This window comes from Maylandia zebra, linkage group LG9, assembly GCF_041146795.1.
Source record: "Maylandia zebra isolate NMK-2024a linkage group LG9, Mzebra_GT3a, whole genome shotgun sequence".
NCBI classification, from domain to species: domain Eukaryota; kingdom Metazoa; phylum Chordata; class Actinopteri; order Cichliformes; family Cichlidae; genus Maylandia; species Maylandia zebra.
Genome location: NC_135175.1, coordinates 16,683,280 through 16,708,244, shown reverse-complemented (window position 1 = coordinate 16,708,244; position 24,965 = coordinate 16,683,280). Strand labels below are relative to the sequence as shown.

The window sequence follows — 24,965 nt, the reverse complement described above, 5'->3', positions numbered from 1 at the left end:
TTTTAAATTAATCTATTTACAAGCCTGATTTTGTCTTTGGTCTGACATCATGCTACCAATACGTAACATTGATTGGTACAGCCTGTATTTGGGAGGGTTTTTTTTAAACACATGAATACACAGCACTTAATTAAGGGCCTCTAGTGATTGATTAAAATTAGCTAATTACCACTTGTAGACTATTGAATTTTTTTCCCCCTACTTAACATTCTACAAAAGCTTTTTCTCACCATGGATTTAAGTGTCGCCCTCAGCTTCTGAGTGCTGGTAGTGTTTTCTGCCCTAGCTTCATTAACTTATTAGGCAAGAATATCAAGGTTCTAATCAATAATCACCACGTTAGGGTCAGTGCTATAAAGAGAAAACATTTTTTCCAACCTATTCTCAGACAGAAACAATCCTTTAAAAGCCTGTCATAAACACTTAATTTAAGTCACATTTTCAGTTCATTACACACATGCATGCACCTAACAGTTCAGTGCTTGTGCACATACAGGGCTCATAGTAGATCATTGTGAGGGACTCCTGCTATGTGCCAAAGAGGGGAGCATCGTGGGTGTTTTGGCTGCTTGAGGTTTTCAGGGGAAAAATGAATGACTGAAAGAGGAAAAGCATACAGGAGCCTGTCTAAACATACAAGCAACAGCAAGGTCATTTTATTTTCTTGCAGAAAAATTCAAGAAAACTCATCTTTCTTTCCTGGAAAGAAGAGTTTTCACATACAGTGGGATGCAAAGGTTTGGGCAACCTTGTTAATAGTCATTATTTTCCTGTATAAATCGTTGGTTGTTACAATAAAAAATGTCAGTTAAATATATCATATAGGAGACACACACACAGTGATATTTGAGAAGTGAAATGAAGTTTATTGGATTTACAGAAAGTGTGCAATAATGTTTAAACAAAATCAGGCAGGTGCATAAATTTGGGCACCACAAAAAAGAAATGAAATCAATATTTAGTAGATCCGCCTTTTGCAGAAATTGCAGCCTCTAAACACTTCCTGTAGGTTGTAGGAGATGGCCATTCCAGAACGTTGTACTCTGCATGAATGCCTTAGTGGATTTTGAGCAGTGTTTCAGGTCGTTGTCTTGTTGAAAGATCCAGCCCCGGCGCAGCTTCAGCTTTGTCACTGATTCCTGGACATTGGTCTCCAGAATCTGCTGATACTGAGTGGAATCCATGTGTCCCTCAACTTTGACAAGATTCCCAGTCCCTGCACTGGCCACACAGCCCCACAGCATGATGGAACCACCACCATATTTTACTGTAGGTAGCAGATGTTTTTCTTGGAATGCTGTGTTCTTTTTCCTCCATGCATAACGCCCCTTGTTATGCCCAAATAACTAAATCGTAGTTTCGTCAGTCCACAGCACCTTATTCCAGAATGAAGCTGGCTTGTCCAAATGTGCTTTAGCATACCTCAAGCGGCTCTGTTTGTGCTGTGGGCGGAGAAAGGGCTTCCTCTGCATCACTCTTGCATACAGCATCTCCTTGTGTAAAGCGCGCCGATTGGTTGAATAATGCACAGTGACTCCATCTGCTGCAAGTTGATGTTGTAGGTCTTTGGTGCTGGTCTGTGGGTTGACTCTGACTGTTCTCACCATTCGTCGCTTCTGTCTATCCGAGATTTTTCTTGGTCTGCCACTTCGAGCCTTAACTTGAACTGAGCCTGTGGTCTTCCATTTTTTTCAATATGTTCCTAAATGTGAAAACAGACAGCTTAAGTCTCTGAGACAGCTTTCTGTATCCTTCCCCTAAACCATGATGGTGAACAATCGCTGTCTTCAGGTCATTTGAGAGTTGTTTTGAGACCCCCATGTTGCTACTCTTCAGAGAAAATTAAAAGAGGAGGGAAACTTACAATCGACCCCCTTAAATGCTCTTTCTCATTATTGGATTCACCTGTGTATGTAGGTCAGGGGTCAATTTGAGTTCCAATAATTAGTTCTAAAGGTTTTGGAATCAATAAAATGGCAACAGTGACCAAATTTATGCACCTGCCTGATTTTGTTTAAACAATTATTGCACACTTTCTGTAAATCCAACAAACTTTATTTCACTTCTCAAATATCACAGTGTATTGAATCGCTACCTTATCGTGGTGGAGGGGTTTGTGTGTCCCAGGGATCCCAGGGGCTATGTTGTCTGGGGGCTTTTGCCCCCTGGTAGGGTCTCCCATGGCAAACTGGTCCTGGGTGAGGGACCAGACAAAGAGCGATTCAGAAGACCCCCATGAAAAGAATATCGAGGGAACAGCTTACCCTGCCCGGGATAGGGTTACCGGGGCCCCACCCTGGAGCCAGGCCCGGGGAGGGTGCCCGAGGGCGAGCGTCTGGTGGCCGGGCCTTAGTCCATGGGGCCCGGCCGGGCACAGCCCGAAGAGGAGACATGGGCCCATCCTCCCGCAGGCCCACCACCCGCAGGAGGCGCCATAGGGGTCGGGTGCATTGTGAGCCGGGTGGCGGCCAGGAGCGGAGGCCCTGGCGGACCGACCCCCGGCTGCCAAGACTGGCAATAGGGACATGGAATGTCACCTCTCTGGTGGGGAAGGAGCCTGAGTTGGTGCGTGAGGTTGAGAGGTACCGGCTAGATATAGTTGGGCTCACCTCTACGCATTGTCTGGGCTCTGGAACCAGTCTCCTGGAGAGGGGCTGGACTCTGTCTCAGTCTGGAGTTGCCCCTGGTGAGAGGCGGCGGGCTGGGGTGGGTATTCTTATATCCCCTCGGCTTGCTGCCGGTACGTTGGGGTTTTTCCTGGTGGACGAGAGGGTTTGTTCCCTGCGCCTTAGGGTCGGGGAACGGGTCCTGACTGTCATCTGCGCTTATGCGCCGAGTGGCAGTTCGGAGTACCCAGCCTTCTTAGAGTCCCTGGGGGGGGTGCTGGAAGGTGCTCCACCTGGAGACTCTGTTGTCCTGCTGGGAGACTTCAATGCTCACGTGGGTAACGACAGCGAGACCTGGAGGGGCGTGATTGGGAGGAACGGCCTCCCTGATCTGAACCCGAGCGGTGCTTTGTTATTGGACTTCTGTGCTAATCACAGTTTGGCCATAACGAACACCCTGTTCGAACATAAGAGTGTCCATAAGTGCACGTGGCACCAGGATGCTCTAGGCCGTAGGTCGATGATCGATTTTGTAATCGTATCACCAGACCTGCGACCATATGTTCTGGACACTCGGGTAAAGAGAGGGGCTGAGCTGTCAACTGATCACCACCTGGTGGTGAGTTGGATCAGGTGGCGGGGGAGGACGCTGGACAGACCTGGTGCACCTAAACGCGTAGTGAGGGTGTGCTGGGAACGTCTAGCAGAGGCCCCAGTCCGCGAGATCTTCAACGCACACCTCTGGCAGAGCTTCAACAGCATTCCGAGGGAGACTGGGGACATTGAGTCCGAATGGACCATGTTCAGCGTCTCCATTGCCGAAGCTGCTGCATTGAGCTGCAGCCGCAAGGTGGTTGGTGCCTGCCGTGGTGGTAATCCCCGAACCAAATGGTGGACACCAGAGGTGAAGGGAGCCACCAGGCTGAAGAAGGAGGCCTATCGGGCTTGGTTAGCCTGTGGGACTCCGGAGGCAGCCGACAGGTATCGACAGGCCAAGCGGAATGCGGCTCGGGCAGTGGCTGAAGCAAAAACTCGGGTGTGGGAGGAGTTCGGAGAGGCCATGGAAAAAGACTTTCGGACTGCCTCGAAGAGATTCTGGCAAACCGTCAGGCGTCTCAGGAGGGGAAAGCGGTGCTCTACCTGCACTGTGTATAGTGCTGGCGGAGCGCTGTTGACGTCGACTGAGAAAATTGTCGGGCGGTGGAAGGAATACTTCGAGGACCTCCTTAATCCCACTGACACGTCTTCCGGGGAGGAAGCAGAGTCTGGGGATGAGGGGTGTGACCCACCAATTCCCGCGGGCGAGGTCACTGAGGCAGTTAAACAACTCCTTGGTGGCAGAGCCCCTGGTGTCGATGAGGTCCGCCCCGAGTTCCTGAAGGCTCTGGACGTTGTAGGGCTGTCTTGGTTGACACGTCTCTGCAATGTTGCGTGGAGATCAGGGGCAGTACCTGTGGACTGGCAGACCGGGGTGGTGGTCCCCATCTTCAAGAAGGGGGACCGGAGGGTGTGTTCCAACTACAGGGGGATCACACTCCTCAGCCTCCCCGGGAAAGTCTATGCCAGGGTGCTGGAGAGGAGGGTTCATCCGCTAGTCGAACCTCGGATACAGGAGGAACAATGCGGTTTTCGTCCTGGTCGCGGAACACTGGACCAGCTCTTTGTCCTCTCGAGGATACTTGAGGGTGCATGGGAGTTTGCCCAACCAGTCTACATGTGTTTTGTGGACCTGGAGAAGGCATTCGACCGTGTCCCTCGGGGCGTCCTGTGGGAGGTGTTGCGCGAGTATGGGGTGTCTGGCCCATTGCTACGGGCCATTCAATCCCTATACAACCGTTGCAAGAGCTTGGTTCGCATTGCCGGCAATAAGTCGGACTCGTTCCCGGTGGGTGATGGGCTCCGCCAGGGCTGCCCTTTGTCTCCGGTTCTGTTCATAATTTTTATGGACAGGATTTCTAGGCGCAGCCAAGTGGCGGAGGGCTTTCGCTTTGGTGGCCTCAGAATCTCATCTCTGATTTTTGCGGATGATGTGGTTCTGTTGGCTTCATCGGGTGAGGGCCTCCAGCTCGCACTGGAACGGTTCGCAGCCGAGTGTAACGCAGCGGGAATGAGGATCAGCACCTCCAAATCTGAGGCCATGGTTCTCAGCCGGAAAAGGGTGGAGTGCCCACTCCGGGTCGGGGATGAGTTCCTGCCCCAAGTGGAGGAGTTCAAGTATCTCGGGGTCTTGTTCGCGAGTGATGGGAGAAGGGAGCCGGAGATCGACAGACGGATTGGGGCTGCGGCTGCAGTAATGCGGACGCTGCACCGGTCAGTCGTGGTGAAGAGGGAGCTGAGTGTAAAAGCGAAGCTCTCAATTTACCGGTCGATCTACGTCCCTACCCTCACCTATGGCCACGAGCTGTGGGTAGTGACCGAAAGAACGAGATCGCGGATACAAGCGGCGGAAATGAGCTTCCTCCGAAGGGTGGCTGGCCTCTCCCTTAGAGATAGGGTGAGAAGTTCGGCCATCCGGGAGGGGCTTAGAGTAGAGCAGCTGCTGCTCCACATCGAAAGGAGCCAGCTGAGGTGGTTCGGGCATCTGGCAAGGATGCCCCCTGGGCGCCTCCTGGGCGAGGTGTTCCAGGCATGTCCCACCGGGAGGAGGCCCCGGGGCAGACCCAGGACACGCTGGAGAGATTATATCTCTCGGCTGGCCTGGGAACGCCTTGGTATTCCCCCGGATAAGCTGGAGGAGGTGGCTGGGGAGAGGGAGGTCTGGACCTCTTTGCTTAGGCTGCTACCCCCGCGACCCGACCTCGGATAAGCGGATGAAGATGGATGGATGGATGGATGGATGGAAATATCACAGTGTGTGTGTAAATATGATATATTTAACTGACACTTTTTAATCTAACAACCAACAATTTATACAGGAAAATAAAGACTATTAACTATTAACAAGGTTGCATCCCACTGTACACGCGTCTCATCGGAAAATGCCTTTTTACATGAAGAATATTCCATGGTAATGTTTTTTTTTTAAGTAATATTACTCTGCTTATAGGTTAAGACATATTTCAAACACATGCCGTGAGGACATTCTGGTTTTATTTTAGAGTTACAGCTATTTGTATACACAACTCCCCATTATCAGAGGCTCAAAAGTGACTGTTTGACTGCTTGAAGTCTAGAACCCACACATACAACCAAATGCTGTGTTTCCTTGCTTGAGATGCTCTGTCAGCAACTGCCTGCTTGTGGATCACACTGCCTTCAGTAAGTAAAAAGCCAGCTCTGCAAACCACAAGTATTTCCACTCATGAAAGCATCTTTTGACTGAAGACTTTGACAGTGATAGTCTTACCTCCTCAACAGTGTTCTCGACTAGATGTGAAAGAAACCAACAAAGTAATTCAGAGTTCGTCCACTTTAATAGTTTTCTGTCTTTCAGGCCACTAAAGAGTTTGCTATCTCTCTCTGATATGTTTATTTAAGTTTTGCAGCCTAATGATGGCCACCCTCACTTGCATCAGCATCTCACCATACCACAAAACTACTTGTCAGTGAACTGTTCAATTGCTTATGAGCCTCTGAAAATGATGACTGCATAAAAAACGGCTTCATGAATTTGAGCTGAAAGTCAGCACTTCAGTCACATCTTGATTTTTTGATTTAGAAATTGGTTGAGGAGGTGTAAGCAGACAAAACGACAAACATTGTGTCATGCCAAAAACGTATGGACCCAAATGTATTCAGTGGATCGAGGACTCAGTAAGACACTCACACTTTCATGAAATCCACACATTATCAGAAGTCCTTAGGTCAGCTGATCTGTTAGAGAAAATATGGTTTGTCTTCTGAGCCAAGGTTGAGCCAAAGCTGTGCATGTGAAGCATGTGATGTGCAATAAACACGATGTGATATAAATATGACTACAAGCAGTGATGAGCCATTGACCTGATTCATACTTAATACTGTGCTATTTTTAACAAAAGTCGCTTAAATTACACTTGCCACCTTACTGGTGGTGGTTCAACATACATATTTTCATGGTGATTTAATAAGTTCAATCACTTTGTCAACTTTCCATTCGTGCAATAATGAACAAAGTCTGATTTGCAACGAGGCTGTTCTCAGTTATCAGGCAGAATCCTGCACCGTGGGATGCTGTAGGACATATACAGTACAGAGTGTATGTCTGCAAATGTAAAGTGTCCTTATCTGAAACATAAATTTCCCAACAGCTGTGTTTCTGTCCTAGGCCTTGATGATAAAATGTCCCTTTGAAAGAGATAAAGAGTTCCTATCCTAAATTATCACCCTTGTTAATGTACCCTTCCATTTTGAATGAGAAGAATGAGAAGAGTGACACTGTGGGGATTTGCATGTTGTAGCAGGTTATTTGATTTTATAATACAGTTGTCTAACCATCATTTATATATCATGATAGAAAACAAACACAGGAAATAAAGCTGAATAATGACAACAACAACAATAATAATAATATAAGGCAAACTGTTTCGCATAAGAACTTGTAATATCATGCCATCTTTGAATCCCTGCACTTTAATGGGCTCTAGTTATTGAGTTTAATCCCCTGAAAGACCAGTTTAGTGCCAAGCAATACTAGCCAATTTCTTTTTTACTAAAGGAAAATTGTTGCTTTCACGGGAGCTTTATTCTGCTGAACATTGCACTGAATAGCACTACTACAGCTGAGGGATGGATCAAAATGTAAGACTGGAACAGAATCCAACTTGAAGTATTAACACTCAATTGCCTGTTGGTTTGCTCTGCTTAGCTAAAAGGATTGTGGTCCGACACCACAGGCCTGTGATAAAGCCTCCTTTGTGACAGTTATAACTGTTCAGCTGTGGTTATTTCAGCTGTGTCTGGACTTCCCTTTATAGTTAGTTTCTCTCTTTGCATTACACTGCAGCTGCATTACAATAAGAGGTAGTTCCAATATTTTGTTCACACCCTTTTTTATAAATGAGAGTAGACTAGATATTTGGGAATATTGCAGGAGAAGCAGGGGAAAAGAGAAGTAAAAGAGTCTGTTCCTACTATCTGCCCCCCCCCGTTTTACTTCACGTGCTTTATTCTGAATAGCTCAGTTTAAAATACTGTATAGAGATAAAAATCTGCTAGATAGCTAGGACCATCCACTTTGTGTGCATTTGTGCGTGTGTAACAGGCTGACTGCATGTAGAAGTCATATGTGTTTCAGATTAACAAAGAAACAATTAATAACAATACAATAGAACTGCAGAATAGCAATGACAGCACAGTTGTATCAGTGTTGTCATGCGTTGCACTGGTTGTCTCTTGTCATGCATAAACAAATGTTGCTAATTTTATAGCAATCACACGTTTGTTTCCCAAGGAGATGTTGCACTTTAGTCTTGAAGTATGAAGGAGGCCGTGGTGCAGATCCAGGACACACTGGAGAGATGACATCTCTTGGCTGGCTGCATAAGCTGGTAGAGGTACCTGGAGGGCAGAAGGTCTGGGCTTGCTTGCTTAGGCTGCTGCCTCCAAGACATGGATGGATGGAAGCTTACATTTGTTCTTTTTTTTCTTTTTTTTTTAATTCTTTATTTCTAAACTATTACTTCACGAAAGTGGTTACAGGCATTAATCAACACAGTTTACAAGAGAAAAACAAAACAAAACGAAAAAAAAAAAAAAAGGAACACTGAACAGTCGGGAGTGACCAGTTAGCTAGGTTGGTAATTTCAAGCTTTGAAAAGAAGATTCGGCTTATGGGTATTGGCATATAAGACCCACTTATCCCAACACGAACAGAACCAACACACCCTGTCATTGACATAAGCTGTTACCTCCTCCATCCTATAAATCTCTAGCGTAATTTCCCACCATATTGACAAAGTCAGTATATCTTGCAAGGACCATTTCTTAGTTATACCTTTCTTACTTGCAACAAGTAAAGCTCTTAACAGACATGTATCATTTTTAGACCAATTCTGCAAAATCTCCAGTGTTAAATTAACACTGGAGAGTGTCTATATGGGTCCACACCTCTGAGTGTTAAATACAACACTGTTGAGTGTTAAATTAACACTTTTGACAGTGTTATATGTTTAAAAGTAACCTAGTCAGTTTTGAAGATTAACAATGGCTAACACTGAGCAGTGCTGATTTTCTAACACTGGAAAATAACTCAAAATGTTAGAAATATTCCAGTGTTAGAAAATCAGCCTTGCTCAGTGTTAGCCATTGTTAATCTTCAAAACTGACTAGGTTAATTTTAAACATATAACACTGTCAAAAGTGTTAATTTAACACTCAACAGTGTTGTATTTAACACTCAGAGGTGTGGACCCATATAGACACTCTCTAGTGTTAATTTAACACTGGAGATTTTGCTGTGATACATCCAAAAAAGATTGTCTTCATGTCCAAAGGGAATGTACAGTCAAAAATGCCTTGTAGTGTACCATGAATGTCTTTCCAGTAGGTCCGTAGCAAAGAACAATCCCACATAATATGGGTGTGATGTGCTCGTTGGTGTCCACAGTTTCTCCGGCACACAGGAGGATTTGCATCATAATGAGCCTTTTGACACGGAGTAATAAAGAACCTTATCATAGACTTCCATCCAAATTCCCTCCAGCTGCTGGAGGAAGTACTCCTCCATTGCCGTTCCCACATCTGAGACCATTCCTCCCTTGAAACACACACCCCTCCCTCCTTTTCCCATAACATCTTCACATAGTCAGTTGAGTGGGGAAGCTTATTTATAAGAAAATTATACAAAAAGGAAATGAGTCTTGTATCGACATCCCCACTATACGCCTGTCTAAACAGAGTTACCAATTCCACATTAGTGTTTGACATCACACCGATTGTTGTCTTTATATAATGTCTTATTTGCAAGTATCGATAAAAATCGTGTTTTTCTAGATTGTATTTCTGTTTCAGTGTGTCAAAACTAATTAAGTTCCCATCCTTAATCAAACTATTGAATGTAGATAACCCTTTAGCAGACCAACTTTTAAAATGTGAGTCCAATTTATTCGGGACAAAGTCAGAGTCATATGCATACCATTTAAATAAAGCCAAATCCCGTTCCAATTTAAATTCTTTCACGACTTTTCTCCATACAGTAAGTGTACATGACACCCAGGGGTTGCAAACCTTGTCAATACATTCTCGAATGTTCGAATCCATCAAGACAGCTTGTATTGGAGAAGAAAACATGCTCTCCTCAATAGTCTTCCATTGTGCTTGGTAGCTTGTATCACACTAATTGACCACAGTCTTCAGCTGAGCACCCGAAAAGAATTTTTTGGTGACGGCAACACCCATCCTCCCGCCTTCTTATGTAGTTGTAAAGTTTTAAAACAAATCCATATAAACCGCGATATTATTTTATCCCATTCGTTGAGCTTACATTTGTTCTAATGTCTTCATAGGTGCTGCTTTGTTGCACAGAGTGTGGCTCTTTCCTAACCTGTCATCTTTAGAGATCCAGTTTTGTCTTTGTTGGCCAGTCTCTATGAACTGATACTTATATAAACAAACTGGTACATATATATTGGATTTCTTCTCTATTTCAGCATTCAAAGTGTTTTCTTATGCCAAGCCTCATTCACACACGCACACAAGCATTTCTTTCTATGCTGAAGCACTTTTAACGTAAGTTGCACTCCAATGGACGCATCAGGGGAAGCGCAGGGTTCAGTATCTTGCCTTGAAGAGCCGGGGATTAAACCCCTGACCTTCTTACTGGTAGAATATCTGCTCTGTGTTTTATGTGTGTTTTGGTCTAGTCAGTCACTGTGCTCAGATAGTCAGATTCCCACCATGCACTGACTGTTTTGAGCCAAAAACCAGTGGGGTTTGTTTTTGTCCAGCAGGTAATGGAATTTTTCTTGTTCTTTTTACATAAGTTTCAGGGAAATTGTGTGAAATTGTTGTTTTTTCCCTTTCTCTCAATATAGCAAGTTTTTGTAATTATAATGTTGCAATGTCACTTTTAGGCCTCTCCCAATAAGTTTCCACAATTGTGAGCTGACTTGGTTTGAAATCTATGAAAATTAGTTGGTGAATCTGTGAAATGACATCAAATAAAAAGGGGAAATAAAAAAGGCTGCAGCTTCACCACAGATCTAAACTAACTCAAAGCTGGAGGTGAGGCATTCGAGTCTGTGATCTATTGCTCTGGTGTCTTTGAGTCCTCTGCTGCCTGAGCAGAAAGTGAAATTTCACAGATATATATCTCTGAAAGTGCTAACAGTGACTGATACCCACACAGCAGCAGAGTGATATGACAGAGATGGATGAGCCATGGGAGAGCAGAGCTCTCAGCTGGGCGTAGATGAAGGTATAATAATAATAGGGACACACTGGGACTGTTATGCACTTGATTCTTTTCCAAAGCAGATGATGTCAGCAAATTGATGTTATTGTTACTGAGAGAAAAAAGGATACTACACTACACTACATCTTAGAATTTGAGTTTAAGACAAAATTCCCAGAAATCCTGCCTTTCAGTGTAAAGTTGAATGAAACAGTCATCAGAATCAAGCAGAGGTCAGATGTAGAGAACTAGCGCAGACAGTGTGAGCTGATATTGCTTCTGCAACATCATCTATGTGAGGTTTTCAGAACTTCTAAATCTTTTTACCCAACCACAATGGTGACACCACATATGTAATGACAGATGGGATTAGTGTTACACTAAGTGATTTTTTTGGTAAGGTTTTGCTTATTTTTACATAAAAGGTTTCAGTGTTGAGCCCACACAGTCAGTCGTTTTGCTTTGCCCAGAGCTGAACGATATGTATTTTCCTTCCAAATTAGTGTGAAGTTTCCATGAGATGAAAGCGGTTACTCAAAAGCGTAGACACAAGCCCGTAGTTTAGTACCGAGTAATGAAGGCCAATCTAAGTCTGTATTATCTGGACTGACTCATGGAAATAAGAAAGAGTGACATATATATATATATAGAGAGAGAGGTGGCTGAGGATTAAAAAAAAAGAAAAGAAAAGAAAGAAAGACATTATCTCTGACCTGTAGAAAATATGATCATTAAAATTGTAGCCCTTCTTTTAACATCAGGGGCTTCTTCAGTGTTTGCTGGATTAACTAGATGCATGTCAGATACAATCTCATATTTACTTCAATCTTTTTAGTATTGCACTTAAAAGTCCAGAATTGAATACTAACTATGCTAATTCCCAAACATAGTCAAAAATCCATATATTATCCATATTATTATACTATTCTCGGAATATTGTTTCCTATAGGGCTACAACCAGCAGTATAATCCAACACACACACACACACACACACACACACACACACACACACACACACACACACACACACACACACACACACACACACACAGAGTGAGAGAGAGAGAGGTCCCAGTCACCTCTAATCGGATTAGGCGACTGTAGGTTAACATGCAGCTGCCTCTCTCCGCCCTAGGTGGGACGTCCCTGTGTGCCTGCACTTGTAGTCCGTTTTTCCCTTTTTTTCGCTGTAGCAACACTTTTTGAAAGTACCCAAATTGTATCTGTCTCCGGGTACCCTCGAGCCGGATAACTCATAACGAAAACACAACGTGGTTTCGTTTTGAGGACGCACTCCGTACTTGCTTACTTCGCAGGACTTTTTATGCCTCACAAATCTCCAAACTGAGAAGTGGGGTAATTTTTTTAATTAGAATGAGGAAACGAATCAAGTGTTTTATGTGATTTGGGCTCTCGAAGGCGATTTCACGGACTTTCCCCGCGCGTTAGTTTAGTTGTCGTGGAGAGACAGCCAGTCTGGATGCTCGCGCGCCCTTTGCCAAGCTGCGCTCCACCCTAGGTACCCTAGGCTCGGGGCTTAGATGGTGCTGATCACGGACGACAGGGATGGAGGAGGCGCCTCGTCGGTCCGAGTCAGACAGCTCCAGCAGCAGCAGCAGCAGCAGCAAAAAGTCGGGGGAGACATCCGCCAAGTTCACCCGACCATAACTGAGGAGCCTCTGTCCCACTATGTGGACGAGGACTCCCTGGGCTCGTGTGAGGAGGACACTGAGGATGGAAGCGAGGACGACCATGACGAGTTCGAAGAAGTTGACTTTGAGGACCTGGATGATTGTCGGAGCATCGCGTCGGACGACTCCTTCTATCCACCGGATGATGTGTTCGCGGACTCGGAGCGCTCCCCGTCTCCGGACAGCCCGGAGCCGCTGTCTTTTTTCCAGGCGTGCTGCACCAACAACGCGGCCATAGTCCGGATAATGATCCGGCATGGTGTGAAGGAGGAGGAGGTCAAGGAGACTGACAGGAATAACAGGGTATGAAGCACACAACAGAAACTCCGAGTAACTTCACACACGTGGCTTTAGATCACCTCCACAGTGACACCAAGAGTTGTTGTAAAACGTGCATCTCGAAACAGTTTCACAAGGTTTATGTTTGGAGTTCCCAGTTATATCTAACAGTATCTTAGGCCCATTCTTTGTGCAACAAATGCAGTCAAAGATTTTCAGACTGAAATAATTAAATCCGAGCTTTCTGGCTTACTCAGCTATTTTCAATTTTCGGGAAGGTTTGACCTCTACAACTTGTAATGCATGTCATATGGAAGTCAGTGTAGCTTACATTAGTGTCTCTGTAGTTCTGTGACTTAGGCCTACATGCAGTTTACTTCTGACAGCTGTTTTTGCACTTTTCCTCTGCTTTGTTTATTTTCATAATGAGCTCACACCTTTATCTGATAGGCCTTTCTGAAAGGCCTCTATGTGTGAGTTTCTGTGTGTGTGCCTGTGTGTGATGACAGATCTCAGTTTATGAGGAGCTAGAATGCTCAGGCGCTTTAAAAAACACTGAAGGCTCTTGTGATTTTTGAGGAAACACACCACTCCTTTCTGCGCGTGTGGTCATGCAGGCGTATTTATGTGTGAAACAGAAAGTGCTTCTAAGGTTTTATGTATCAGGCCTTCATAACAAAAGTCATCTGGTCTTTAGCAGGCATTAAGAAAATATAGCGTCAGAAGAACATGTTATAGATTGTCTATATTTATTTATTAAAAACCTGTGAAAAACTAAGTACAGCCCAAGAATATCTGGTAATATCAAATTTCCAGCTATGGCTTGAAGAAATTGTTTTTCTGTGTGACCTTATCAGTCTCTCAAATCACTGTAAAGGAGTTTTGCTCCACTCTTCTTTACAACGTTGCTTTGGTTCATTGAGGTTTGCAGGCATTCATTTGTGTGCAGCTTTTATAAGTTACACTAGTGTCTCTAGGTCTGGACTGGGCCATTGCAACACCTTGATTCTTTTCTTTTCAGCTGTGCTGTTGCAGATTTGCTGCTGTGCTTGGGATCGTTGCCTTTTGCATGACCCAGTTTCCGCCAAGCTTTAGCTGTCGGACGCTCGGCCTCAGATTTGAATCTAGAGAACTTTGGTGTACAGAGTTAGCACTGACTGCTAGATGTCGAGGACCTGGGGCTGCAAAACAAACCCAAATTATCACACCTCTCCCTATGTGGTTGACAGTTGACATGTGGCGTTTGTGCTGACACACTATGTTTGGTCCTCAAATGTAGCACTCTTCATTATGGTCAAACATCTCCACTTTGGTCTTATCTGTCCGAAGTCTTAAATAAGTCCCAAACCTAAGCTGTGCTGCCATTTCTTTTTAGAGTAAAAAGGGTCTTTCTCCTGGCAACCTTTCCAAACAAGTTGTAATTGTTCAGTCTTTTCCTAATTGCATTGCTATTTAACATGCTAATTGTAGCTGTGCTTTTATAGAGGTGTTCACACGTGCTAATGATCAGTTAATCAAGTGGATTTGATAAGCAGGACCGAGTGTCGACCTATGCTCTGAATTCACATAACGATGCACTTAGTTTTTCATGAACTGCGTTTGTATTTTGGCTGACACAGTGTAATATGTCATATTTTGATGTACTATGGAGGTTATATTTACCTGATTTTACGACCTGCTAAGGACCAGATGATTTTTTTTTATTGTGTCCTGAAGGAGGGTGCACTTTCTTTTTCACATGACAGTGAACGACTATTACTTCAAATGCATTAACTTATATGTGGATTCATTTTGTATGAGTCTGTGAGTAAACGTATTATATATATCAATGAGATGAGAGTCTGAACCAGGATGCATTTTAAAACCATAAAGTTCAGAATAGGATTGGATCCATTTCCGTTACAGCTGGCTGCATTTCAAATATGTCTTATAGAATTAAGCGCTAGCATAAACCAAATTATATGTCAGTTAATTATGTGAACCAGATTGTCCTCTTCAGTGGTTTTGATCAATGATCCTAATAAACTAAAATGAATGTTAGTTTTCATCTATTTGCAGTGGAATCAATCTGCATCGCTTCAGTCCTGCCAAACAGCTGCAGCCCAGGGCAAAGAGATAAATCCACAGTGATGGCATGCTATACTTGTATTTATTCATCAGGACATTTCAATAATTGTAATTGAGCTGGCCTTCAGTGTGGGGTAAGGCAGCACATGTCAGTCACCATTGTCTTTGTGGCTTTACTTAGTGAAAGTTGGAGAATCCCTTTAGCCCAGTGCCAAGCAGCACACATGCCTAGATCTTTACACAAGGAAAAAAGCCAAATATATAAGCATAGTTTTCGGCTGTTTGCAGCTAGTTTAAGCTGAGAGGATGAAGTTTCACAGCACTGTAGATTCAGATAAGGAGCGCTTTTGTGGTCTTATATCACAAATCTGCTTCTTTGACCTAGAGGCCGACCCCATCTGTCGCTTCTTACATTTCACCTCCCTTTTTTCTAAACATCTGTCTCTCATCATCTCCTACCCCTCCTTATTTCTCTGCATTTACATAGTGCATCCAGTCATGAGAACATGGAAAGGAGTCCTTGTGACCTGAACATATGTGTATGTTATAAAGTATATAACAGGGAAAAGGTCAAAGGTCCTCAAGGCACTTTGAAACGGAAGACACATGCTCGCATTTAGTGTGTGTTTGAGTGTAGCTGCAGTGAGAGATATCGGAAAAGAGACTTCCAGATGACTAGGATGTGTGGTTGTGCATGTACCATTAGCTTTGTCGTGCCCTGTGACCTTGGGGATATGCACATACTCAGAGACACAATACAGGTTAGGTAACACATCTACTGGAAACACATCCTGACACAGATGTCAGCGTCTTAATATAGCTTCATCAAGTGGCATGTAAAACAAAGGCGGTTGTTACATCCCTGGCCTAGTCTGAGTACAAAATACACGCCACTTCCTCTGTCACTAATCATCAGTTTAAAAAGAAATTTATTATCGAAAGATTCTTAATCTAGACCATCAAAAGGACTGTGGTAAAGTTTTCGTCCAAATATGTTAAAAAGATGGTAGATTATAGTTATCTAGCGTCCATAAGTAGTTTAAGTACAGAGAGCTTAGAGCAGGGGTGGGCAATCTCAGTCCACGAGGGCCGGTGTCCCTGCAGGTTTTAGATGTGTCCTCGAACCAACACAGCGGATTTAAATGGCTAAATTAGCTCCTCAACAAGTCCTGAAGTTCTCCAGAGGCCTGGTAACGAACTAATCATGTGATTCAGGTGTGTTGACCCAAGGTGAGATCTAAAACCTGCAGGGACACCGGCCCTCGTGGACTGAGATTGCCCACCCCTGGCTTAGAATCACTGAAGCACAGACACATCAGGCCAATATGAAAAGACCAGGTTTTAGTAATAACCTGAATACTGTTTTTTCAAAACTTGATAAGCTCCGTAGACGCACGTATGAGTGTATGTTGCCTAGTTTAGTCACTATTTCAGGTCATTTCCTCTGGTCCCCTCCAAAAGGAAAGCTAAGCTAGAGCAGCGGTCCCCAACCTCCGGACCGGTCCGTGTGTCGTTTGGTACTGGGCCTTGAGAGTTGAGGCTCGGGTGTGAAATTTATGGTTTTTGGGGGTTTTATCATTAACTCGGTTTCCTTGGGTCTTTTCCTGTGTTGTAGTTGTGTGTCTTATTTTGAAATAAATATTTGCTCGTTACAATAGCGACCAGAGAGTATGAAGGGGCAGAGAGGAGGATGTTACTCTCAATGTTGTTGCCGCATTTCAGGAGGACGCTTCTAAGTTACACAATTACACAATTAATTTGCGTTTATTATTGTCTTGGTCGTATCATTTTATTTTGTTGTATTTATCCACGACACCTTAAAGGGCGGTCTGTGAAAATAAGATTAAGATTAAGATAACCTTTACTAGTCCCACACGTGGGAAATTTGTTACGGGTAAAATATTGTCGGACATTAAACTGGTCCGTGGCGCAAAAAAAGTTGGGGACCACTGAGTACAAAGTCTGCTGCAGACTTGTAGCCCAGAAACTGTGAGAGATTCTGTGTTGTGCAAACAGGTACTTCTGCAGCATGGATGTTTTCCAGTAAAACGATTAAAAACCAGAGTGTAGTTAAAAGAGAAAGAGAACAAAAGTTTCATATGGCCCCTCAGGAATTCAAGGGGAATTTGACAACATTGATTCACTGAACACTTGAAGCCTCCACTTTTAGTCAAATGTTTTGTGGTGTTATGAGAATAACTTGTGAAGGTTATGAGAAGGCTTATCCTCTAAAGGATATTTTTCTTCAGAACCACTGCTGTCATAAAACAATTAACTTTTGATGCCCGTTTTTCATTTCCCAGCATGTTTAGGAGGCCTTCTTAGTTCTTGTGAAAACTCACATTTGGTGTCAACACAGGCTTTGAAAAGCAATAAAACTGCATTTTCTGCTGCCAAGTGCACATATTGAAACTTAATTAAATGTCTGCATTCTGAATTTAGGAATAAACATAATGACAAGTATGTGTGTTTAATGTGTATCCAATTTTCCAGTGATATGATTGCAGCACACTTTATCAAAATCTCCATGCTCTCATTGCGACATTGTGGCTGATGTGATGGATTAAATGTCAACAAATTATCGTCATTCTCATGTTAAAAGTAAAAGAATAATATGGTCATGGTACACATTAGTGGTAATTCTTCTAGCGTTCAGGTATCAGCTCTGTCCTCAAAGCCCATCTGACCCTGTTTACTACACTGTGTGTTCCCCTCGCAATCAATTGGGTAATTTGTCATGCTCATATGTGCACTCAGTAAACACGCACAGAATCCTATCAACCTGATTTATACACAGATCAAATATAATAATTCCAAATTTCCAAATAGATTGGGGTCAGTTGACAAACCAGGACAGATACGGTATGTTTCATCTGCTGAGAGAGCCAGCAAAGTCGCCCAACAGAAAGAACAGCTGACCAACACACGTATCGACCAACAAGCCGGCAGGCAGATAGACTAAATGAAGCATAGTCAGATAGAGACAGAAATGTGGCACTGCAGATGGTAGCGAGCTCGACGCTGCTAGCAAATACTGATGAGTGGAAAAATCAAAGCGACAGTCATACACATCTGATTTGATACAGTTGTGTGAACGCTCAGCTGCAGACAGAAAGACATTTAACAGGGGCGATATTGACAGAAACATGGCCTGGTATGTCTGTGTCCGTGGTGTGTCTGACGGATGTGAATGAGGGTGGTCTTTAGCATGTGGCTCATGTGTACTGAGGTTTCCTGTAAAGTTAAAAAGGAATTGAATGTTTTCATTTTGATTTATTCACATGTGGTTTGCACAGGCTGCAGACATGCAGGCTGTCTGCTACAGTTAGGCTTCCATAAGTGCAGAAAGTAGTCAGAATAGTTCGCTGAAGAAGGCGGCATGTGTTTGAACATACACCTTTAAGTCACTCCAGGGTAAAGAGCAATACAACCGGAAAGAGAGCTGTTTTTTAGCAAGTTTCTAATTGGAAACATGCTTTCCTATTTATATTGATATGTATTAAGTAAGGCTTTTATTTGAGTGCCAACTTTTCCACCACTGCAGAGTGATCGAAATCACAGGACACACCGGCCGTTCTTTGGATTATCAACACTTTTTCACTACGTACAAACTATGCAGCTCTAAAATTAATAACTGGCTGCTTAAAAAGATGCAGTTCCTCTTTTCTTTTAGGACCAGCATAAATCAAAAAACGTATCCACGGTGAAGATAACGTGGTACTACTGCAAACATGTTTATTGTGTATCAAGGAATTTTAAAGGTTACACTGGGTATTGCATCGTATTGTGTCATCTTCTTTGGAACCAGTCTTTGGAGTGTTGCCACATTAACTGCAGATACATGGTTATGTTTCTCCCTCCCCCCTGTCTCCGTGTCTTTCTGACTGATAAGGCTAAGCCTTTCTATTCCTAGCACTGGATATTCCTCAGATTACTTAGTGTGTTAGTGTGTGTGTGTGTGTGGTCATCTAAGTCCAGGCAGTCCAGTGTATGTGTGTATGCGTGCCCGCTCATCAGAATACACATTATAATCTTGAATGCAAGATGCAAGTTTTAAATCGAGTGATGCTAGAATTCTTCAGCCTAATCTTGTTAAGACCTGTGCACGCATTTGATCAACATGGTCTCTGCTGAAAATCCATTTATTTATGTTTTATTATATAAGAGCACCCTGTTTGACCTAATAATTTCAGCAGCTGATGATATTTTTGAAAGACGTTTTTAGCTAGCTTCCATTATTTTCCGAATGCAACATAAACCTGACACCATTCATGCTCCAACATGTTAATGCTATGAAGTGATGGATGACTTTTAAGTGCTTTCTACTAAACCTACTTTGGAACGTCTTTCAGTTTTGACTGTGCACAGAAGAACCTAACAGTAAATAGTAACATTTGGCATTAGTTAAGACATTTTCAATGTATTCAATGCAATTACTTTACTTGAAAAGAAAAGGTCAGTATGAGAATGAGTGATGTCACAGGGGACAGTGAGAACATGTGTTGATGTCCATCAGCAACCGGTCTGCAACTTCATTTGCCCTAAAGACAAAATACCCAATCCCCCTGAGAATTCTCGTTAATTCTCGTCCGTCACTGGAAGTGATTGATTGAATTATTGATTATAATGATGCAAACCTATGCTTTTGATCACATTCTTTTTTTTTCTCATGATGGAGATTTTCCCAGTTTCCTGTCATTATTTGCCCATTTATGACAATCGAGGAGGGGGAGGTTGGTCTGATGCTGGTATACAGCCTATATATCTGTACGTTGCTGCGCTCCATCATTGTCAGCAGCTACCATTAACGTGCATTAAATAACTGATTGCAGTAGTGTGTATGACAGGAACGTAACAAGTACGTCGGGCGGTTGGGATAAATAAAGAAGCTTGTATGTGTTTATACCTGTGTGTGACAAAGGTTCGCAAGGAAAACAAAAACAAAGTCAGACGATTTAGATTGCTCGAGACATGCTGCAGGGCGTGCTGCTAAAGTACATCACATCACAACCGGAGGGCTGCCAAGAATGTGTGTTTGCGTATGTGAGAAAGCGTGAGAGACACAGACAAGGTCTACGTGAGAGTGTCTAAGCAGAGGGAACTATTTGAAGCTGTGCCAGTGTAAGTGAACTTCTCTGAGACAGTCCAGTAGTTACTCTGCAGGACCTTTGTCAGCTGTTTTTCTCAGATGTGCCAAAATTAGTGCGACTGTGTCTCCAACTGACTTGTTTTAGTTCACAGTTCAGTGTTTAATACGGCTAAGGTCCATGTCCTGTAAAATCTGAGGGATAATTGAACCTCTCTTCAACCTCAACCAAAAGCTTGTCTCCTATATTTTAATAGGAATCTCAGTGTTCAGTGTGATGTGTCTGATTAACATAAATAAAGCCGATGCTTAAGCAATCCTACCCGCACTGTGACAAAAAGCTATAATTAAATGATTTATCAAAACATTATATTTATTGGGTGCAAAGACATACGGTTGAAGCCTATTAAATTAGAGATAATTGAAACACTCCGCGACTTAAAAACGAAACACTGTGATTTTTCTTGAAGTTTTTCTGTTTTGACTATAATTACCAGCCTATGAATATGCATAAATTTGAGAGGTTTATATAAATCTTCGGGCCTTATCCGTACCGATCTTCATTTGTTTTTATATTTAAGATTTCATACTGAGATTACTTTCGATTGCATTCATGCCAGAGCTGAAAAGATTAATTAGGGGAATAACACCGTGTGCTTGGAAACCAAGATTAAAAACGTATTGTGCCAAAAAGGTGCAAAGCATCAGGCTGGTCTGTCATAAAGAGAACACCACATTTTAAAAGAAATTGAGTGTGAAAGGTAATAGTATAGGGTTACCTTGATGATGTGTAGTATAAGTTGAGATATACGAGTCTTTGTGGTCAACTTGACCTCGTTTTATTTTAGCACAGTTGACATTTTGTGTTACTGCAAATGCAAGACAGAACAAAAAAGTACTACAGTATTACTCAGTGTATAAACCTGTAGCAGAATACATGTGCAACGTGCAGCTGAAACATGACAAGGAGTAGGTGTGACTTGTTCTTTTTAGCACTCCTGGCTTTAATACAGCATATTTAGATAGTTTATTTAGATTTAAAGTCCGGGTAGGGTCTGGTAGCTTGTTAAGTAATGAACATGTTGTTTGCCTGTCAGCTCCAAATTCAGAATTCAGAGAATGCCCCCTTTGTTTCTTCTCCTTGCTCATCTGGATTGCCTATAATCAGGCTACACGGATTTCTAGTTGCGCACAATTATTTTGTTTTTTTTCTTCTTCTTACTCAGCAAACTTGTTGTTAGCTGACAGCTGTGGCACCCAGTGTGGTCTTGTGCTGCTATAGCCCAGCTCCTTCAAGGTTTCATCTGTTGTGCGTTCTGAGATGTGTTTATTTGTGTTACTGTTGCATTCTTATAATTATATTTGTAAGCTGGCTTATGAGAAGAAGTCTTGTCATTTTCCTCTGACCTCTGGCGTCAACAAGGCATTTTGGCCCTCAGAACTGGCTCTCGTGAGATATTTTCTTTTTTGGGATCATTCTTTGTAAGCGCTGAAGGTGGTTGTGCAGGAAAATCACAGTTTATCAGCAGTTTCTGAAACACTCAGACCAGCCCATCTGGCACCAACAACCATGCCATGTTCAAAGTCTCTTAAGTCACCTTTCTTCCCCATTCTGATGCTTGGTTTGAACTTCAGAATGTCGACTTCACCGTATTCGCTATTCCCTAAGTGTGCTGAGTTGCTGCTCAGTGATTGCCTGATTAGATATTTGTATTTATGAGAAGTTGAATAAATGTAACTAATGAAGTGTCATATATGTTGTATATAATATTATTAGATTTATTTATTATTTTATATTCAGCATCTATCTGTCTGTCTGTCTGGCTACATATAAAGTATTGCCTGTATATCTGTGAAGATACATCACCTGAGAACGCTGAGTTCCTGAATTCTGCTCGCTCAGTCAACTTGTTTGTCTTGGCCAAGGAAGTGTGCACCTTCCAGAAAGTACACAACTTTTGCTGGAGTTTTCCAGTGTCAAACACTCACCAGGCCTCATAGAGTTTCACCCACAGACTAACCTTTACACATTTGTCCACACACATATAAAAGAGCAACTATTCTGGCAGAAAAACACATCCACGAAAAAGTACACAACAACATCAGACAGGAAGATAGCTTTTTTGAGTTTAAGGTTTCTCAGCGAAAACACAACAGATGTCATGTTTAATCACAGATATTAGTTTTGGGAACTGCACACAGGTTCACTGGTCTTGTGGATTTTTACCGGCGCTGCCTTGATGGCATTTTTCTGCAGACTGTTTCGTATATGTCAGCACTTTATTGCAGTTTTGCTTCACCTTCTTTTTCGTTCACCTTAGCGATTTTGCTGATTCTAACCTTATATATATATATCTCCCTTCTCTTTTTTTTTCAACTGTTCTATCTCTTTTTCCTGCCCTGTCACTTTTTCGTCTCAGATAGGACTACTGGTTGCGTGCTACCAAGGTTACGTGGATGTCGTCATAGCGCTGTCTCAGTGTCCGTACCTAGATGTCAACTGGCAGGACAGCGAGGGAAACACGGCTCTGATCACTGCTGCGCAAGCAGGTAACACATAACCATATAATCACAGCTCGCAGTAGTCAAATACACACACTGACAGGCTGATTCACAGTCTTGCTAGACTCTTACATGTACAGAAACAAATACTGTACACACGCACAAACACACACACACACACACACACACACAATATGCTGATACAGATGAACGCACATATGAGCACCAGAAAAACACAAGTTTGAACATAGAGCCACTGACTATGTTGTTTGACCAGTCGTATGATATCAATGATTTCCTTCAAAAATATTGTTAGCAAGTGTGAATGCATGATGGGAAACTGATTTTCAAGGCATTTTCTTATAGTGTTGTAGCAGGGCTGCTCATTTTACTCATTTACTTTAAATATAGACTGTAAATAGAAGATGGATGTAGCCACCATGACACCCAGTGGTTTTTAAACTATGATTCTGAAGCCTCTAAAGTTTGGCATTTTTGTCAACGCCTATCCTAATTTTTTGGTGCCATGAGTAGCCATATTTGCATGAGAGGTTGTAGAGTTTTCAGCACATTAGTTTCAGTTAATGCTAGCCATCTAGGTAGGAAAGCGGCATCCCTGCACCAAGGCAAGAGGTCAGCAAACTGCGGCTCAGCTCGCAAGCCACGGGTTAGAATTAGGGTTAACCATAACCCTATTAATACATATACAGTATGTATTAATTTGTCCTCTTTCAGTTATATCTGTAATCTGCCCCCCTGTCCCCGTCACCTTCGTTTCCTGCTCTTTTCCTCCCATTGTTGGGTAGGTGGAGCTAAAATGGCTCTTTTGATATTGAAGGCTACCGACCTACTTAGACTGTACCAGATGCAGATACCTGCATCACTAGTAACATATATATTAATACTTGAATTTCACTTACAAAAACTTAACATATATATTGGATGGTCTGTTACTATAATGAACTGCTCAGCAAGCTGTGTTATTTGTTAGGGAATTATATCAACAACCTCTAAATAAAAGTTGAGGACTAGTGACTCTGATCAGCTGAGCTGGCTGTCAAAACATGGCGGTCAATCAGAACTTTAGAAGCTACTTTCGACTTGCTACAAGGGGGTAACTCTGCATGTTTACACATTTAGCAGTTTTACATCAAATGCCCTTCATAATAAGATAAGATAAGATAAGATAAGATAAGATAAGATAAGATAACTCTTTATTGTCATTGCACAGTCATACATAGTGCAGTAGTACAATGAAATTGGAAAAACTGTCCTACGTCGGCACTACATATAACACAACACGACACGATATGACACATCACAACGTAACAAACAACACAACACAGTATATTAACTTAGTATAAAAAAAGAAGAATAAGTGTATGTGTATTGCACACTGTTATTATTGCACATTAATTATTATTGCACCTTGTTATAAATATAAATATTATTGTTATCGTTTTAAACATTGTTACCTCCCCCTAAAAAGTCCAGGGAGGTATCCAGTCAGGTCAGCTATTTACATTGATCAGGGCTATTGCCCTGTTGTAAAAGCTGTCCTTGAGTCTATTTGTTCGGGACCTCAGCAGCCTGAACCTCCTGCCAGACGGCAGCAGCTTAAACACCCGGTGTCCTGGGTGTGTGCAGTCCCGTAGGATGCTGCGTGCCCTCTTGAGACAGCGAGTGCTGTACAGGTCCTTCAGGGAGGGAAGAGGATGTCCAATGATTTTTTGGGCCATGTTGATGACCCTCTGGAGTGCCTTTCTGTGTGCTGTGGTGCAGCTGGAGAACCACACACCGATGCAATATGTCAGCACACTTTCAATGGAGCAGCGGTAGAAGACGGTCAGCAGCTCCTTCTTCAGGTCCATTTTTCTGAGGATTCTCAGAAAGTGGAGACGCTGTTGGGCCTTCTTTAAGACCGCAGAGGTGTTAGAGCTCCATTGGAGGTCTGTGTCTATGTGCACACCCAGAAACTTGAAACTGGAGACCCTTTCCACGCACTCCCCGTTGATGCTGACAGGCTGCAGCTCGGACTTCCTCCTTCTGAAGTCAACTACCAGTTCTTTTGTTTTGGTGGTATTGAGGTCCAGGTTGTTGTCTGCACACCAATCTGACAGCCTCTGAACTTCAGCTCTGTATGCAGTCTCATCTCCCCCTGAGATGAGCCCCACCACAGTGGTATCATCTGCAAACTTGATGACTGTGTTGTCTGGGTGGGAACTAACACAGTCATGTGTGTACAGAGTGTACAGTAGGGGACTCAGTACACAGCCTTGTGGAGAGCCGGTGTTGAGGCTGAGGGCTGAGGAAAGATGAGGCCCCACTCTAACTCTCTGTACACGGTCTGAGAGGAAGTCTCTGATCCAGCGGCAGGTGGTGTAAGGAAGTCCAATTTCCAGCAGTTTAACTATTAGTCTGTCCG

At 43.0% G+C, this 24,965-nt stretch overlaps 1 protein-coding gene across 1 annotated transcript in view; it reads left to right on the top strand.

The window, feature by feature from the left end:
- Nucleotides 1-12,016: 12,016 nt before the first annotated feature.
- Nucleotides 12,017-24,965, top strand: part of ankrd33ba (ankyrin repeat domain 33ba) — a 23,398-nt gene continuing 10,449 nt past the window's right edge. The window contains exons 1-2 of the mRNA XM_004546505.3: nt 12,017-12,909; nt 22,459-22,588. Coding sequence (XP_004546562.3) covers nt 12,457-12,909; nt 22,459-22,588 — 583 coding nt within the window. The 5' untranslated portion in view covers nt 12,017-12,456. The remainder of the gene's footprint in view (nt 12,910-22,458; nt 22,589-24,965) is intronic.